Consider the following 18,123-nt stretch of genomic DNA (forward strand, 5'->3'; position numbering starts at 1 on the left):
AACTGTCATACACTGAGTATGCTATTTGCAAAACTGGCATGGAATGATATTTTTAGAAGGTTTATATAAGACAATGCTATAGATGTCTAGGCTACTTACAGTCTCTTCATATTCTGGCCCCTCCCTTCTCTTCCACCTATACATTCAAGCATCAAGTGAAAACAGACCGAATCCTCTTTCTTACCTCTCCATCAGCCACCGCCGAATAATTCACTTGGGCGACAGTGACTGTGGTTGGCAATTCTGAAGCATCAGCCAATGTGGCTACTGTTGCCCCTGTACCAACCTAAACAAAAAAATTGAAGTAATAAGTGTCGACGAATGGTTTCTTCAACCTCTCCTTTGCTCAGAAGTAAAGATTCATTCAATCCCAAATTCAGCAGAGGTAATGATTAATATGCATTGAAATATGAAATCAATGATTAAAATAATACATCAGACACTAACATGAGCTTCAGAGTTTTACTTCAATCAAATAAGTCAATATTAGAAGCCATCATGTTTCATCACTGGTGCCTTATGTCAGCTAACCAACTTTCTCTTCTCACCCCAATCTGAATTTTAGAGGTTCCCTATCTGTTTCTGCTTTATTGACTATGCCAAAGCCTTTGACTGTGTGGATCACAATAAACTGTGGAAAATTCTGAAAGAGATGGGGATACCAGACCACCTGATCTGCCTCTTGAGAAACCTATATGTAGGTCAGGAAGCAACAGTTAGAACTGGACATGGAACAACAGACTGGTTCCAAATAGGAAAAGGAGTATGTCAAGGCTGTATGTTGTCACCCTGCTTATTTAACTTACATGCAGACTACATCATGAGAAACGCTGGGCTGGAGGAAGCACAGGAGGGAATCAAGATTGCCAGGAGAAATATCAATAACCTCAGATATGCAGATGATACTACCCTCATGGCAGAAAGTGAAGAAGAACTAAAGAGCCTCTTGATGAAGGTAAAAGAGGAGAGTGAAAAAGTTGGCTTAAAACTCAACATTCAGAAAACTAAGATCATGGCATCCGGTCCCATCACTTCATGGCAAATAAATGGGGAAACAGTGGAAACAGTGGCTGACTTTATTTTTGGGGGCTCCAAAATCACTGCAGATGGTGATTGCAGCCATGAAATTAAAAGATGCTTACTCCTTGGAAGGAAAGTTATGACAAACCTAGAAAGCCTACTGAAAAACAGAGACATTACTTTGCCAATAAAGGTCCGTCTAGTCAAGGCTATGGTTTTTCCAGTGGTCATGTATGGATGTGAGAGTTGGACTGTAAAGAAAGTTGAGTGCCTATAAAGAAAGAATTGATGCTTTTGAACTGCGGTGTTGGAGAAGTCTCTTGAAGAGTCCCTTGGACTGCAAGGAGATCCAACCAGTCCATCCTAAAGGAAATCAGTCCTGACTATTCATTGGAAGGACTGATGTTGAAGCTGAAACTCCATCTTTGGCCACCTGATGTGAAGAGCTGACTGATTTGAAAAGACCCTGATGCTGGGAAAGATTGAGGGCAGGAGGAGAAGGGGATGACAGAGGATGAGATGGTTGGATGGCATCACCAACTCAATAGACATGGGTTTGGGTGGACTCCGGGAGTTGGTGATGGACAGGGAGGCCTGGAATGCTGCGGTTCATGGGGTCGCAGAGTCGGACACAACAGAGCAACTGAACTGAACTGAACTGATCTACCAACAAATTGTGTTTTACCACAGAAAAGGTAATTCAGAAGGACTATTTCCTGGCCACTAACAGAGTAAAATAACAAAAAAATGAAAACCTTTTTTTTTTTTAAACAGAGCTTTGATTTGGAAATACACAGAAAAGCTATCTATAGCTCTGTATTTAGCAAAATACAAGCAATTTAAAATATTATTTAAAAAATCAAGTTCAGGTAGTAAAATCTTAGGGAGCTGTATAAAGTTCATATAAGAATTTATGTAAATAAAACTCTCTAGTCTGACCTGCTTCAGAAATCACAATCTGATTTACTCACCGTAAGGTTTACTCACCTGGATAAGCGAGACAGTGCCATCAGGGTTACTAAAAGTCTGGACTACAGTCTGTGATGGTACCAGGTGGGCTATACTGTGTGTGGTTGTGGCCTGTGTTTGTGTTTGTTGATCTTCAAAAGCATACAAAAGGTCCTCCCGCCCATGCTGTTTATAACAGTTTTTAACTATGGTCCGTAGTGCTTGGGTCCATGAAACCTGTCATCAAAAGACCAGAAAAGCACATAAAGTCACAAAGAACGCTGGTTATTTAGTTCCACTGGGGAATAAGCAGCTGGTTAGTTATCAAACAAACCAAATCAAACTGGGATGGGGTAACTCTTCAGGATACTTCTCACAGACCCTTTTGAACACAGGGAAATTCAGCACCAAGTACCAGAGATTTCACACTGGTTTCCTTCCTGATCAAGGTCTGGATTAGCTTTTGGGTTTTATACCCTACTCTAACCTGAGGTCAACTCGTAAACCTCTCATAAAAGAAGGTTACTCTTTTGTCAAGAATTTTATATGAGATTCTTAGTAAAATTTAAAAGCTAACCAAAAAACAAATATGCAGAACAAGTAAGGGAGGATATCTGGTTTAGTCTTTCTTCTTTTTTAAAATGTTTCATTATCATCAGACTTGACTAGTTTCACATCTCTCTATATGTATTTTCAACAGTGATTCTTGCTAACCAGAAATAAGGACATTTCTGAGTCTTCAAAGTGATTAATGGGGCTTTCCAGGTAGCACTAGTGGCAAAGAAGCTGCCTGTCAATGCAGGAGACTTAAGAGACATGGGTTCAATCCCTGGGTCGGGAAGATCCCCTGGAGGAGGGCATGGCCACCCACTCCAGTATTCTTGCCTGGAGAAACCCATGAACAGAAGAGCTTGGAGGGCTCCATCCATAAGGTCGCAAAGAGTTGCACACAACTGAAGCAACTTAATATGCAAAGTGGTTAATACTTTTACTTCGAGTTTCTTTAGTTTTCCAAGCACCTTATAAAATTACAATAGTCCAAAAGGCAACTGCAGAGAGGAATATAAATTAATAGACCTATCCCAAGTCTTTATGGTGATGGACTGATAAACGGGAATCAGTGGATATCAAACTTCTTTTCGAGGATAGGTTTGACTACTACACATATTTTTAGACTTTTTATAGCCTAAGAAGTAGAACAACAAAAATGAGCTGGTTGATTCAGAATGAAAAAGCAATAGGAAACTCAGGCTAGAGAAACCTCACCCTTTGCTTCTGCTCTTCCGTGCGCACATCACTCCGAACGTTTGCCCATGGGATATCTTCAGGCCACCATATGGGCTTGCAGCTTTCTTTGCCCCAGCCTGGTTTCCCCCGACCTGTAGAGTACTTCAGCATCTCTGGGATAAATGCCCGAAGCTGGGCCTAGAAAACAAGAGCACAGTCATCAGCAGTCATAAAATTCATCTGGGATGTGTTTGTGTCTCCCACAAATTCTAAGATTATAAAATAAAGAGCCTTCCTGGAGGGTCCTAGAGAGTTCCAAAATGTGATGTTAGAACTGACTGCTTCCCACAGGTTACTAGAGCTCCATGAGTGATGGAGAATGATACGTACGTTGATAAAGTGCACCTTAAGCTGCATGTCATAGACTTGTTCCTATAAGATCAAGAATATCTAGTCCTGTGTTTGATTTCTACCCCCTAAGGTTCTACTGATGCTATAGCTCATCTCCCTTCTAGAACATCTATGCATATAAGGTGTCAAACAAAGTCAACATGTTTTCAGAAAAAAAAAACAAATGTGTTGTTCTGGAGATAGTAATCAGAACAATAAGATGAGAGAACTAAGAGGTGAGAACAGATGAAAATCACTGTTATTTGTAAATAGTATGATTGTGTATCTGGAAATCCCTAGAGAATAAAATGAAAAACCACTATAAACAGTAAGAATTCAGTAACATGACTGACTATATGAAAATATATGGGAAAAAATGGGATTTACTTAATAAAAAGGGAAAATAACTCTAAATCTCTTCTACAAAGTTTTTAGTAAGGTAGTCCAATGTCTATGAGTCTGACATATAGATAAACATAATGACACCTGTGTTGACCTTAAACATATTATGGATTTCACCCAAATTATTTTACAAATCAAATCCAGACCAAACAGTTAACCACAGAGACAACTACCATTCTTTGTTTTCTGGCATGGTTACCACGATGGGTGTGTATGCTGGGGGAGAAGGGGAGGCTACTTTGTGAATATTCTTAATTGCTAACAATGATTTTTGGCAAGAGAATCAGTTTATCAAGTTATAGTCTTCCCCCTCAGACCTCCTGCTTTCCTCTGAACCTGAGGGTCTACAGTACTCCAGACATAAGCAACATCTTCCATCTAAGGACACACTTACATTGCCTCTTATGACCAAAATGAGAACAATTTTAGCATGAGTCAGACCCAAGGACATGGACTTCTGGCTTGTAGAGAAAGAAAACAAACAGAAATGGGAATACTTAAGTCTTATTGAGAGAATGAGTACAGCAACCCTTGTATTGAAGAACCTACTTAAATATCAAGCTTTCTCATTTAAATATTATTTAATTGAAAGATGATAGAAATTAGCAGATAATATGGAATCACAAACCCAAATCGGTAATGTTCAACTAATAAAAAGTTTTGGTTGACAGTATTTACATTGCTAATTCGTGTCCCAAGCCTGCTATTTCACCTCTCTTTCTAAGCCCCCCTTGTCTCCCAGACAGTCTCCAGCCTGCAGGATATGATATAATACACACTGTTATATATTTGGCTCTGTGGCATCAAGCAGCAGGCTAATAGAAATGTATCCATTTGCAAACCCAGGCTATCAGCTGGCTCATGAGGTCACTTCTTCAGTTATTTTAAGAAAGTGCATCTCAAAGTCATTTTTCCCTTTATCCTGGCTTCCTAGGAGTGTGTCTTTTTCTAGCCTCAGTTATATAGAGAAGGAAAAGTTTCAATCCTCACAATATTTACATTTCTTCATATAGAAAAACAATAGCTTTCTCAGATGCGTAAACAAAATAAACTCGTATCACAAATTTTTACGTCTCCCCTTTCTTTTAATTCCATTAACAGTCTTCAAAAGGAGAGTTCTTCATATCCATAGAATGAGGAGATAATGAAACAAGAAGGCCAAATATCTCTAAATTAACAAAAAAAACAAAGTATTCATAAAAGTCTGAAAAGATGTTTTATTTGCTAGAACTTCTAGATGGGAAATATTTCAAAGCCCTAGGAAGAAGATAGTAGAGGCTAATGAGAGGCAGCAGAAACAGAAGCAGCACAAAGGAAAGGTGACTTCCACAGACAAAAAAAAAGAAAATCCCATTAAGTTAAAAAATGGACCCAGAGTGAAATTAACAAATTTCAATACAGAGTCAGATCTTAACTTTTTAAAGTACCATCAACTGTACAAAATTTGCCTCTATATCAAAATAAAAGGCAAAAAGCACTTTCTACCAGAAAAGTTAACTTTTCAAGTATGTACAGTTTAGGGATGAAGGACAATTTTTGCATTTAAATGCACAGAGATAACGTGATAAAGGCAATTTTCCACCACACTATTTTTATACTGTTCCAAATAATGAGTGTTCACAAAGGGATATTAATAAAGGGAAATGAGCTATCTAGTATAGAAAGAGTTAAATGATTTCTTTCCAGAATTCAACACTGTGCTCTCATTACCAGTTGGATTAATTACTGGTCCTGGAGAGTTTTGGAAACCCAAGCTACTCAATGTGCTTGTTAAGGAAGGTTTGTCTTTAATCCGCAGGGGAGACAATCAACAGGATGAGCAAAGGTAAAGCCTATCCTCTCCGGCTGTCCTTTAATTGGGCTGCAACAAGCTTTCCTGGCCTCTCATTCTGATTTAGGGCTCAAGACGGGCTTCAAGTGTCCAGCTTGGTTAGTAAGCCCACCTCAAATCAGCAGAGAATAGAAAACACCACTCCTTCCAGGGCACATTCAGCAAAGAAAAAATATGTTAAATTTGTGCCAGTGGCAATCAAAAATAAAGATTATATAGAAACCACAGATAGTTTTTAAGAAGATTTTTCTAACTCTTAAAGTTTTAATCTGGCCAAAATGAAACAATACTTCTTCTTATGCTATAAATTTTCCACTTGTAAATTCAGCCACTCTTTGTGGTCCAACAATACATCAGCCTTATATATTCCCAACTACTCTTCTCATTCCCTCTCTCTTTGCTCTGCATGTACCCGAGATGAAGAATTTTGAGGCTTCAGGTGTCCACTTAGGTTCAGTTACCAAGAAAAGGCCTTTCAAAATAAAATGTTTGCCAACCCCATATCTACTGAAGAGTTTGGAGAATATGCAACATATTTCAAGAGAGAACAGCTAAAATCAAGCCACATTAAAAGATAATGTTTTCTACATCAAACAGGAAAACAGCCAACAGAGCAGAGAAGGAAAACTGAAGAACTTTCAGACTGTGGCTTCATTATTTTAATTTAAAATTGTGAACTTCCAGTTGACAGTCCCTATCATACTCAGATGGATATTTAAAGGGCATTAGAAAATAAAAGCAAAATGATTTTTTGCTCATTATTGGGAATTATTTGTACCCCTGACCTCTGTTCACAGAGGTAATGAAAGTGGTTTTCCCTACTAGAAACACCAATCCTACGTCCCCACATTCCCCAGGAGGGCCAGCAGAAACACTGGTTTCTCTTCATCTCATTTTCCCATAAAACACACTTTCATGGAAACACAGGAAGAACAAGTTTGGAAGGAAAGATAAAATCACAGAATTCAAGGGACAGCCAATGAAGACACTCCTCTCTCAAGCCAACACTTCTGCCTCTGTCTCCATACAACATCAATCCATTACACTGTCTCTCTCCCATTAATCAAAACATTCTTAAAATTCTACCTTCTCTTTGAAGGAGTCTCAGACTGGTCAGTTTCTGCTACCTTATCCTAACTGTGCTCTTCTGTATAAAAATCTAAATAACACGGATAAGATAAGGTCAAAACCCTCTTATTGATCCACCCTTCTCTAATCTAGTTACCTGTCCAGAGACATTAATTTGATGAACATCCTTTCTTACAGGTCAAATTCTATGCATTTGCACAGATATATGCTGGAAAGGCACAGTTTTATATGATGAAAAAAACACATATGTTAGTATAATTCACTTTTTCTACTCAACATTTTGCCATAGAGATCTGCTTGTGGCGGTACAACTAGAATAATCTCATTTTCAAAAAAAAGTAGTTGCCTAGTATCCACAGGACAGATTTTTTCCAATTTACTTAACCATTTTCCTATTGATAAACATTTAGGTTGTAGCTCAGTCAGCAAAGAATCTGCCTGCAGTGCAGGAGACCCTGGTTCGATCCCTGGGTTGGGAAGATCCCCTGGAGAAGGAAATGGCAACCCACTCCAGTATCCTTGCCTGGAAAATCTCATGGACAGAGGAGCCTGGTGGGCTGCAGTCCATTGGGGTTGCAAAGAGTCAGACATGACTGAGCGACTAACACTAACACAACACAAAGTTGCCTGGACATGCTTCTTTGAGCACACCTGTGAGTATTTCTCTATCAGAAAAGAATTGCTGGTTAAAGGGTATATGCATTTAACATTTTCAGATACTGTGTGACTATAGTCCTAAAAGATTTTGTCAACCTTATTCCCACCAAAGGTGCAGAACAAAACCCAGTATTTCAAAACCTCCCTTCACTTTTCACATTTTTCCTTTGTTTTGCTTCCAAAAGGGAAGAAGCGCATAGCTCCAGCACCTGTGCACTGTCCAAAGCTGCTGGGCTGAGACAGGTTCTGGCTCCTGCCTGCCAGCTGCCTCGAGAGCGTGGGGGGAACGGGACTTCACATGTAGCCTCCTGAGCTGCCTTCACATTTTCTAATTATTCTTTTTTATTTTGGCTCGTTGGATATAGGAGAAATGATTTATTTTCATTATCATTACTAGTGAGGCTGAGACTTATATGTGTACTGATTATTTTTCTTTACAATTTTTAAGACTTTATTTTTCTAATTATCTTTTCACTAATTTGAAAGAAACAGTCATCTGCTCTAGATATTCTTTGCCATACAGTACACAATTATTTTTCTCTAATCTAGTTCTGTCCTGAATATGGAATATAAATGCATGTTCCCTTCCCTTAGTATTCCTGAATATACCCTGAATTATTTTACTCTACTCAAAACAGGCTGTGCTCTATATAAGAACACAGCCAATGTTTTTGTTATTTTTCTTTTCTCTTGATTGCATCCTGCCTACCTAACATCTACAAGATATGTAATGGAATCAGATACATCAATACTTTTTGATCATTTTAGACAGTAAGAAAAGCCTACTCTGCTTGTCATGTCAGAGATTCTGACATGACAGTAGGAGAAGCAGTCAGGACCTGTGATCCATAACAGTGGTTCTCAAAGTTGACTGCACAATGGAACTGCCTGGGGAGTTTAAACACTGCAGAGGCCTAAATTTCATCCCCAAATATTCTGGTCCAATTGGTCTAGAGCATGACCTGGGCACTAGGATTTTAAGTTCCCATTGTGGTTCTACTGTGCAGCCAAGTTTGAGGACCACTGAACTAATTACTTCTTATCCGACCTTATTTAAAAATTTTTTAAATTGTAGTAAAATATACCTGAGATTTATCATTTTAAAATATACAGTTAAGTGGCACTAAGTACATTTGCAATGTTGTGCAATCATCACCGCTATTTCCAGAGCCCATTCAACATCAAACAGAAACTCTCTATCCATTAAACAATACTATCCCATTTCTATTCCCCCAACCCCTGGTAACCTCTATTCTACTTTCCGTCTTTATGTATTTGCCCATTCTAGATACCTCATGTAAGTAGAATCACACAATATTTGTCCTTCGTGTTTGGCATATTTCACTTAGCATAATTTCCTAGCCTTTGAGGAGAAAAGGGAAAATATATGCTTTTTTAGAACAAAGCAAAGCAATATGCAAAAAAACCTAACTTGATAACTGATGAATATTTTCTGAGTAAAACCTATTAATCCCTGTGAATAATTTCTTTCAAAGAAGTAATCATACTTTGCTGAATGTTTCTGAAGATTCCCCTGAAAACTGGTGAAGAATTACTATCCTGTTGCATCATTACTCCAAGGGGATATTAAAGCAACAAAGACTGCCCCAGTGAGAGTAAGAGGAGGGCAATAAGTTCAAGGAAGGAGAAGAAAGGGAGAGGTGAAAAGGAGTGGATTTTAACCAATAATACTGGGCTGTTCTTTCCAGAAGTATTTATTCTATAATTCTTTGCCTGGATATTTTCTAACACAAATTCTAAAAAGATTAACAACCTCCCAAGAACAAGAAGACTCCTAAAGAACTCAAATGTGGTAAAGAACATAACTGATTTTCCACCAGCAAAATCGTAATTATTAAAGACTCTACAAGAAATGATTTAAGTCCTTAAACTCAAAGTACAGTCTGAGAGCCAACAGCACTGGCATCACCTAGAAGGTAGAAAGCAGAATCTCAGGTCCCACTCCAGACCTGATCTATAATCTACATTTAAACAAACAAGACTCTCAGGTGATTTCTTTGTACACTGAAGTTTGAAAAGCACAATTAGGCCATCCTCTGGTCTCTGGTGTGAAATACCCTAGAAAATTTTGCTAAACTGGCTTTCAAAACCTCTGAAAAAGATGATTTAATTATTTCATTGTAAACAAGGTTGCAGAATCTATATTAAATTAATGATTTCTTCTCCTAAGCCTTTTCTCAACCTCCTTCAATTCTTATGCAAAGAGGCAGACAGAAATGGGATAAAGTCTAGCAACTGTTCTTAAAGGAGCCTAGAAATTCACGTTTTCATTTTTTCACTAAAAATACTACAGAGCTGTGTGGTTTTTGCCGGATAAACATAAAAATATCAGAATCAAGATATATTTATAACAGTAAAAACAGAAGCTTTTCAGGTAAACAATCTATTTATTCATATAGAATTATACTTTTACCAAAAATAAGCAAAACATAAAAAAACCCCAAAACTAATAAGCTGATTCCTAAAAGAATCAGGGCATTCAGTTCACACAGAATTTAAGATACTATGTTATTAGTATCTTAATTTCAATCTGTTGTAGAAGGCAATTTTGATGATTGTTAGAGAAAATCAAGAAATTGTTTTATAACAGTAACTGTTCAGTGTAGATGACCTGAAACGCTCAATCTGAGTGATGATCACAATATAGTTTTACACAAAAAAGGAAGAGAGAGAGTAACAGGAGTCGGGGGAGAGACAGAGAGGGAGAAGCAAGCACTGGCAGTATGGACTCCAGTCTAAGTTCTATTCGTTTGTCACTAGCTTGCTTCAGTCCCTAGGTTGTTTTCTCTCTTTATGCCTCAATTCTTTAATACCCTGTGAACTGTACTGTTGTACTTCACTGCTGAGCAAAATCAAAATTCTAAGTTCATTAAGTTTCTCTAAGTTAAAAAATGAGTGAGAAATGTTATGTTCAGGTTATTCAATATAGGTAACATATATATCTAGCATTTCTAATTAGTAGTAATACTTTGTGTGATTCCTTAGTTTTCAAACTACTTTTCAATGTAACATCTCATTTTTTCTACCTCCAGCTCCATAAGGTAGGAAGGCATGTCTTCTCACTTTCATTAGATGAAACTAGGAACCAGGGCTACTGTGCAATAGAGCTGGGACTTAAAGACTAGATCTGCTGACTTTAACTAACTATGCTAACTTTCTAATTTTTAAAGAATCAAAATAAAGAAACACAAGAGAGTTCCAGAAAAACATCTATTTCTGCTTTACAGACTATGCCAAAGCCTTTGACTGTGTGGATCACAATAAACTGTGGAAAATTCTGAAAGAGATGGGAATACCAGACCACCTGACCTGCCTCTTGAGAAATTTGTATGCAGGTCAAGAAGCAACAGTTAGAACTGGACATGGAACAACAGACTGGTTCCAAATAGGAAAAGGAGTACATCAAGGCTGTATATTCTCACCCTGCTTATTTAACTTATATGCAGAGTACATCATGAGAAACCCTGGGCTGGAAGAAGCACAAGCTGGAATCAAGATTGCTGGGAGAAATATCAGTAACCTCAGATATGCAGATGACACCACCCTTATGGCAGAAAGTGAAGAGGAACTAAAAAGCCTCTTGATGAAAGTGAAAGTGGAGAGTGAAAAAGTGGGTTAAAGCTCAACATTCAGAAAACGAAGATCATGGCATCTAGTCCCATCACTTCATGGGAAATAGATGGGGAAACAGTGCAAACAGTGTCAGACTTTATTTTTTTGGGCTCCAAAATCAATGTAGATGGTGACTGCAGCCATGAAATTAAGACACTTACTCCCAGAAGGAAAGTTATGACCAACCTAGATAGCATATTCAAAAGCAGAGACATTACTTTGCCAACAAAGGTTCGTCTAGTCAAGGCTATGGTTTTTCCAGTGGTCATGTATGGATGTGAGAGTTGGACTGTGAAGAAGGCTGAGCACTGAAGAATTGATGCTTTTGAACTGTGGTGTTGGAGAAGACTCTTGAGAGTTCCTTGGACTGCAAGGAGATCCAACCAGTCCATTCTGAAGGAGATCAGCCCTGGGATTTCTTTGGAAGGAATGATGCTAAAGCTGAAACTCCAGTACTTTGGCCACCTCACGCGAAGAGCTGACTCATTGGAAAAGACTCTGATGCTGGGAGGGATTGGGGGCAGGAGGAGAAGGGGACGACAGAGGATGAGATGGCTGGATGGCATCACCGACTCGATGGACGTGAGTCTGAGTGAACTCCGGGAGTTGGTGATGGACAGGGAGGCCTGGCGTGCTGCAATTCATGGGGTCACAAAGAGTCGGACACGACTGAGCGACTGAACTGAACTGAACATTGAAACAATACTGAATGCAACTTACTCTCTTTGGATGATTCAGAACTCATTTTCGGTCGTATATCGAATTATATTTCTAAAGTAGTCATCTCCATAGCATTCAGTGCAGATAAGATGATTAGTTGAGCTGTCTGGTTAACCCAAGTCCATCTCTATTCTAGTGCACTTTTATAAATCTGGAATTTTATCACTTCAAGGAAATCATGGTCTCTAGAATTGGTATACACTTAAACTTAATTTAGTATCCAAAATTGGTATCCACTTTGTCCTTTATTGTTACAGATCATATCTGAGCTCTTCCTTGATTATAAAATAGAAATTATATACATACATAAACACTCTCACACTGGACAGCAAGGATTAAATGAGATACTCCTGTAAAGAGTTAGTATTGTGCCTTCCAACACACAGTAGCTACAGAAGAGAATTAAAAAAAAAAAAAAAAACAGTTGACATCTTCACCAGAACACTAAAAAAAAAAAAATTGTTGGACAAAACAAAGCAGAAACATCATAAAACCTGCACTTTAAAAAATTCAATTTTGGGTTTCTATGGTTATAAAAGTAATTCATGCTTATTACACAGAGACAATGAAAATCACCCATAATGCCACCACACAGTGATAATCACTGTTAATATTGGTGTATACACCTTTAAAATTTCACACACACAAGCTCAAGTTTTGTGTGCATGTTTTAAACAAATGAGATCATTAATTCTGTATTCCCTGAATGGAAAAATCTAGCCCCCCTAGTAGAAACAAACAAACAGAAATAAAGCCCTAAACTCCTCAAATTATACGGTACATAAGAAATGCTATTTTATAATCAGTTTTTAATTTAATATACCACAGTATTATTCTACTGTGATAGAGAGATAATCATCATTTCTAGCATCCAATATCTCACTGCATATTCACTTCCAGTCTCTTCTGGGCTAAGCTGCTCTTCTTTCCAGGTAAACACCACTACTATAATTTATTCAGTCACATTATTCTCAGATTTTCCTTTTGTAAACAATGCCATGAGCATGTATCTTTGCTTATTTGGAGGGCATGACATGCACATTGAAAATTTTGCCAACCTGCCCTCTGGAAAAATTTTACCAATGTACATTCGATTGCTGATGCTTTATATTCCCATCACCTTGCCTATCTAGGTTTGGTTTGAAATTAAACTCTGCTTTTACTACCCTTAATAGTTTTAGGATCAATAGGTTAAAAAAACTTTTTTAAAGGGAGGTATTTGTCTCACATTAAGAAATTATTTGAGGAAAACAAAATAAAATACAACTAAATAAAAAACAACTGTGGGGGGGCCACCCCCAGGATTGGAATACTCAGAAATTTCCATTCAGCTGGGAGCTGGGTTTTTCATCGTTCTGCTCACTCCTCCTAACATTTGTTTTGTTTGCTATGTGTTATTTTTCACTTGTCATCTGTGGTGAGAAGGGTACAGAGGGAATGTACAACCATAAAGAAGACGTAGCTTCCAACAAAGCACTTCTGAGACTGACTCATGACTTGGTACCAGCTTCCCTTGGATGCACCACTGCACCAAGCTCTACTGAATGCATATTTCACAAAAATGAAAAAACAGTTTCAAATGTTTTACCCCCAACATGATAATTAAACTGTTTGCTCTGACTTCTATGATCATCAGCAAACTTTCCTAATTATCAGTAGTCATGATTTAATATAATAAAAATCTCAGATTATTTCAACTAAACACACCAAATGTGACAAAGAAGCAAAACACTCCCATGGCAGGAGAAGAGTTTCTTAAACATGGTACATTCCTTCTTCTTAATGATTAAGTAAGCCTCTTAATCAGAAGCTTAGTCAGCTTTAGATGTACTTTATATCTGAGACAGAGTAGATTCTTTACATTAGTCAGGTAAAATTCACCTTATGTTTTCTTTAACCAGTCAGAATAGCCCAACGTATTAACAATAGCAGGTATGAAGTGACAGGAAAAAAGTTTAGGTAATGTTTTCCTCTTTGAACCACTATCTAGAGATGCTTCAAGTATCCACAGAAAGATCTATGAATCCAACAATCAAAAGATTACAATTTAGCTTTATATTTATAAAATACTGCATTACTTCAGACCAAGTTGCTAGTTTAGACTGGCTCAGACTTAGGGGAAAAAAACCAGGCGCCACCCCTTGAGCTGCAGCATCAACGTCTGGACTGCATGAATGCCTACTCAGGAGCCCCGCGATCCAGTTACCCATGATACTGGACTCATTTCTGTTCTGACCTTCAGGTCATCTAATGAACAGATACTATTACTAGAGCAGTCCCTTGGTATCTTCGGGGCATTGGTTGCAGAAGCCCACCATAGGTAGCCAAAATTAGAGGATGCTCCAGTCCCTTCCGTAAACTGGCACAGGATCTGCACATAACCTACACACATCCTGCTGTGCACTTTGAACTGTCTCTGTATTACCTGTAATACCTAATACAACGTACATGCTATGTCAACAGGTGCCAGTGCTGCAAATTCAGATTTTGCTCTTTGGAACTTTCTGCAATTTTTTCCCAGTTGAATCCACAGATGCAGAAATCACAGATACACAGGGTCAACCATATTTAGAATACAGATATTATCTGATGCCAGGCAGCTATACTGGACCATGGTGAAGAATGGAAAGAAACTAAGCCCTTGCTCTCAATTCTAGCTGAAGAAACAGATCATACACAAGTAGAAATTTAACAAATAAGACAGTTTCAGGTAGTGATAAGTCTTGCAAAGACAGTAAAATGGGGCTGTATTAGTCTGTGACTTGGTGGTGAAGAGAAAGCTTCATTAGATGGGATAATCAAGAAAGGCTTGTCTCAGGAGGTGATATCTAAGCTAGACTTTGAATAAGGTAAGGTCAATCATGCAACAGTCTGGGAGAACAATGTTTCAGGTAGGGGAAATAGCAAAAGCGAAAGAAAGAGTTTGGGGTGTTTGACAGAAAGGAGGACGAGCATGGCCAGAACACAGTGACTAAGGGGGAGAATGAGAAATGAGGTAGAGGCCTGGTTATATAGGGCCTCAGAGGCCTTGGCAGTGTCTGAATTTGATTCTAGGAAGAGTGGAAAGCCATTAAAGGGCTGACCCAAGAGTGATATTACCTGATTTAAGTTTTTTAAACAATCTCTGGTGTCTCTGTAGAGCATGGACTGCAACAGAAAGGAGATTAACAGAACTGATCAATGGAAAGAGTCCATGCAAGAAGCTAAAGGTTTGGGCAAGGGTGGCGAAGGGGACCGAGACGAATGGTCAGACTCAGAGTATGTTCAGAGGTGAAATGACATGACTTGCTGAAAAACTAAATGTGGTTGGTGGGTAGTGAGGGCAAAACAGGAAACCAAGGATTACTCCTATGTGGGGACTTGAGCAACCAGATGGACTGTGCAGCCGTTAGCTGATGAGAGGGTACTAGGGGGAGGAACAGATTTGGAGCGGGGAGTGGAGGCAATTAAAGTTCTGTTTTGGGCCTGTCTGGTACTGAAAATCTACTAGTAATATAAGCTGGAGTACAGACCACACACAGATGGGATATAAAGGCCATCTGACAGGATGAGATTACTTGAAGAAAAACTACAGACAGAGCCCTGGGACACACCAATACTGGTCAAGTGAGAAGAGGAAGCGGAGCTAGCAGAAGAGCTGAGAGGGAGCACGCAGAATGGCAGGAGGATATTCAGGAGAGTGTTGGGTACAGAAACTGAAGAAGAAAGTTCTGAGAAGGAAGGAGTATGATAAATGCTGCTGAAGTCGAACAAGATAAAGAAAGAAGGGACTTTGCTGGTGGTCCAGTGATTAAGGGTCTGTGCTTCCACTGCAGGGGATGCAGGTTCAATACCTGGTCAGGGAACTAAGATCCCGCATGCCATGTGCCACGGCCAGAAAAAAACAAAAACCAACAACAAAGATAAGAAAAGAAAACTCACAACTGGATTTAAAGCTAGAAGTATTAATAAAGAAAAAAGGTAGGAAGATATGTTATTTAAAAAGGCATTTGATCTTGATCAAGCTATCACTTTTAGAGCTAAAAAAACAAAAGGAACAGTCTCAGCAAAACCCCTGAGGTTATGTTGATTTACCAGGATTAGCACATTTTGACTTTCCCTATCTAAGGGAGAGCAGGGAAGCAATGACCCAGGAGGGTGTTCTTATTCCCTGGAGAGGGGAGGCCCCTGTGGCATCAGTGTGGTAGAATTCAGAATTTATATGGAAAGAGGACCAGCTCAGCTCAAAAGAGACTGCAGGTCTCTTGCCCCATTTGATTGTGATTCATCAAAGTTCTAACAGTCTCCTGTCCAAACCAATTCCAGCTAAAAGTAACCCAAGGGCCCAACTGAAAGGAAAAAACTGCCAACAGGAAGAGAAGACCACATCCATGCCCTGGGCTGGGGGCATTCTTCTGGCCTACATTTTCTTTCCCAAGGTTGCTACTGTTTCACTGTCAGACTCCAGCCTGCATCTTCCTCTGATGGTGGATCACTGAGGACAAAACTAAAAGGCGATGTGAGGCCCGCCCACACCTGAGTCACTTGCTTCTCCTCCTCACTCCCCGCCCCTTACTTACCTGGGTCATTTTGTCTACAGAGACTGGGATTCCATCTATCGTGAGAGGCGGCAGCTCTGAGTTAACCTCCTGTGGTGCAGGGGCGTGCTCTGCCAGGGCGGACTCCAGGTCTTCCAGGATCATGCTCTTGTACTTACGCACCTGCAGGGAATTAAGGGCAGAAGTAAACAAGATGCCCAAAAACCAGGGAGGGTTGATGCCAAGCAACCAGAGAGTGGGTGGGGCTGGACTCCCTTAGCCACTGCAGAGCCCTAAGAACAAACATGTCTACAACTAGCAGGTAAAAATACCCGCTGGCCCCAAAGACATCACATCGTACAGAATTAAATGAAAAGATGACGAAATTACAGGTAACAATGGGATAAAGAAGCGAGAGGAAAGAGTTTTCTAGAAATACTGCTCCTCAGTTAAAAATCACATTTTCTCAGTAAATGCTGGCCCCATTACCTGTTCCAGATCTAACAGGAATGGTATTCATATTCTGCATTTCCCAGGCCATCTGATAAAACCCAGCTGAGGCAGTTAATTACGAAAGTCATTTCCAAGATCACTGAGGATTTATGTCTCTAAAACTCTAAGCACCCTCTTTGAAACTTTGCTATGCCCGCTGTTTTCCTACAAAGCTAGATTACCAAACAGGAGATCAGCTGTACAAGAGGCTGAACTAAAAGGCATCAGAGAAAAAAAACAAGACGTGTATACTGGGTGTCACAGTGCAGCTGGGTGTCACAGGCGCCACCATCAGTAAGGCCTGGGGCCAGAGAGAGCACCACAGGTCAAGTCCTCTTCCTTTCTGTCAGGGACTCCCTGGAGACAGAGGTGGACTTTAAAACCATGAGGCCTCTGTAACTCTGACAAGGCCATGTCTGAACCAGATACTTTTGCTCTGACTCCATTCCTTCCACTATTAGTGAAAGTCTCACAAAAAACAGAACAGCAGCAAGTTGCACATGTACACATTCTTCTATAGAATGTAGAGAGTTCACTGGATTCTACCACCATCAATAATGGGTTCACTTACTTATAAGAAATAGATCAGGGGGGATGAGGATACTTTAGGGATAGTAAAGGAAGCCATGGAGTTATAAAAATGTAACAAGATGGGATAGGAAATTAACTTGCTTTCAGGGCTCAGGCCATCATCATAGAAAAAAAGGTAAGAGAATATGAGGTTTACTCAGAAGTTGTAACAATGTTATAGTCCTGGACTGAACTCTCAGTCACCATATACTTCCCTAGAAATATCTCATTATAAAGATTAGAAGAGAAAAATCCCCATACTCCACCTTAAACATATGGAAAAGTAAAAATTATTGGCTACGATGTAAAACTTTTATAGAAATTTCCAACAGATCAACAATAAAGGTGATGAAAGAAAAATAGTGCAAACTTATAGAATCATTATTACTCTAGAGATTCAGTTTTATCCTGGTTTCTAAAAAGAAAGTTTCAAAAATTATTGCCAATGTATTTACTGTAAATAGCTGTGTTGCCATGACATCTTCAAGGATATATATTTTCTGATTTCTAGGTTTCTACATCATAAGTAGAGTTTTTACACTACCAACCCACAGAAAAACTGAGTAAGCCTAGGTTATAGTCTTTGAACTTTAATGTATCAGGTTAAACCATTACATCAGTATATAT

General features: G+C 39.0%; 1 protein-coding gene across 9 annotated transcripts in view; it reads right to left on the reverse strand.

Moving 5' to 3' along the window:
• NRF1 (nuclear respiratory factor 1) overlaps positions 1-18,123 on the reverse strand; it is a 130,785-nt gene that overhangs the window by 42,913 nt on the left and 69,749 nt on the right. For all 9 annotated transcript variants that reach the window (XM_027539012.1, XM_027539007.1, XM_027539009.1 and 6 more), the window contains 4 exons: positions 16,477-16,617; positions 3,235-3,393; positions 2,008-2,205; positions 185-286 (listed from right to left, as the gene is read on the reverse strand). In XM_027539012.1, coding sequence (XP_027394813.1) covers positions 185-286; positions 2,008-2,205; positions 3,235-3,393; positions 16,477-16,617 — 600 coding nt within the window. The remainder of the gene's footprint in view (positions 1-184; positions 287-2,007; positions 2,206-3,234; positions 3,394-16,476; positions 16,618-18,123) is intronic.

This window comes from Bos indicus x Bos taurus, chromosome 4 (assembly GCF_003369695.1).
Source record: "Bos indicus x Bos taurus breed Angus x Brahman F1 hybrid chromosome 4, Bos_hybrid_MaternalHap_v2.0, whole genome shotgun sequence".
Taxonomy (NCBI): domain Eukaryota; kingdom Metazoa; phylum Chordata; class Mammalia; order Artiodactyla; family Bovidae; genus Bos; species Bos indicus x Bos taurus.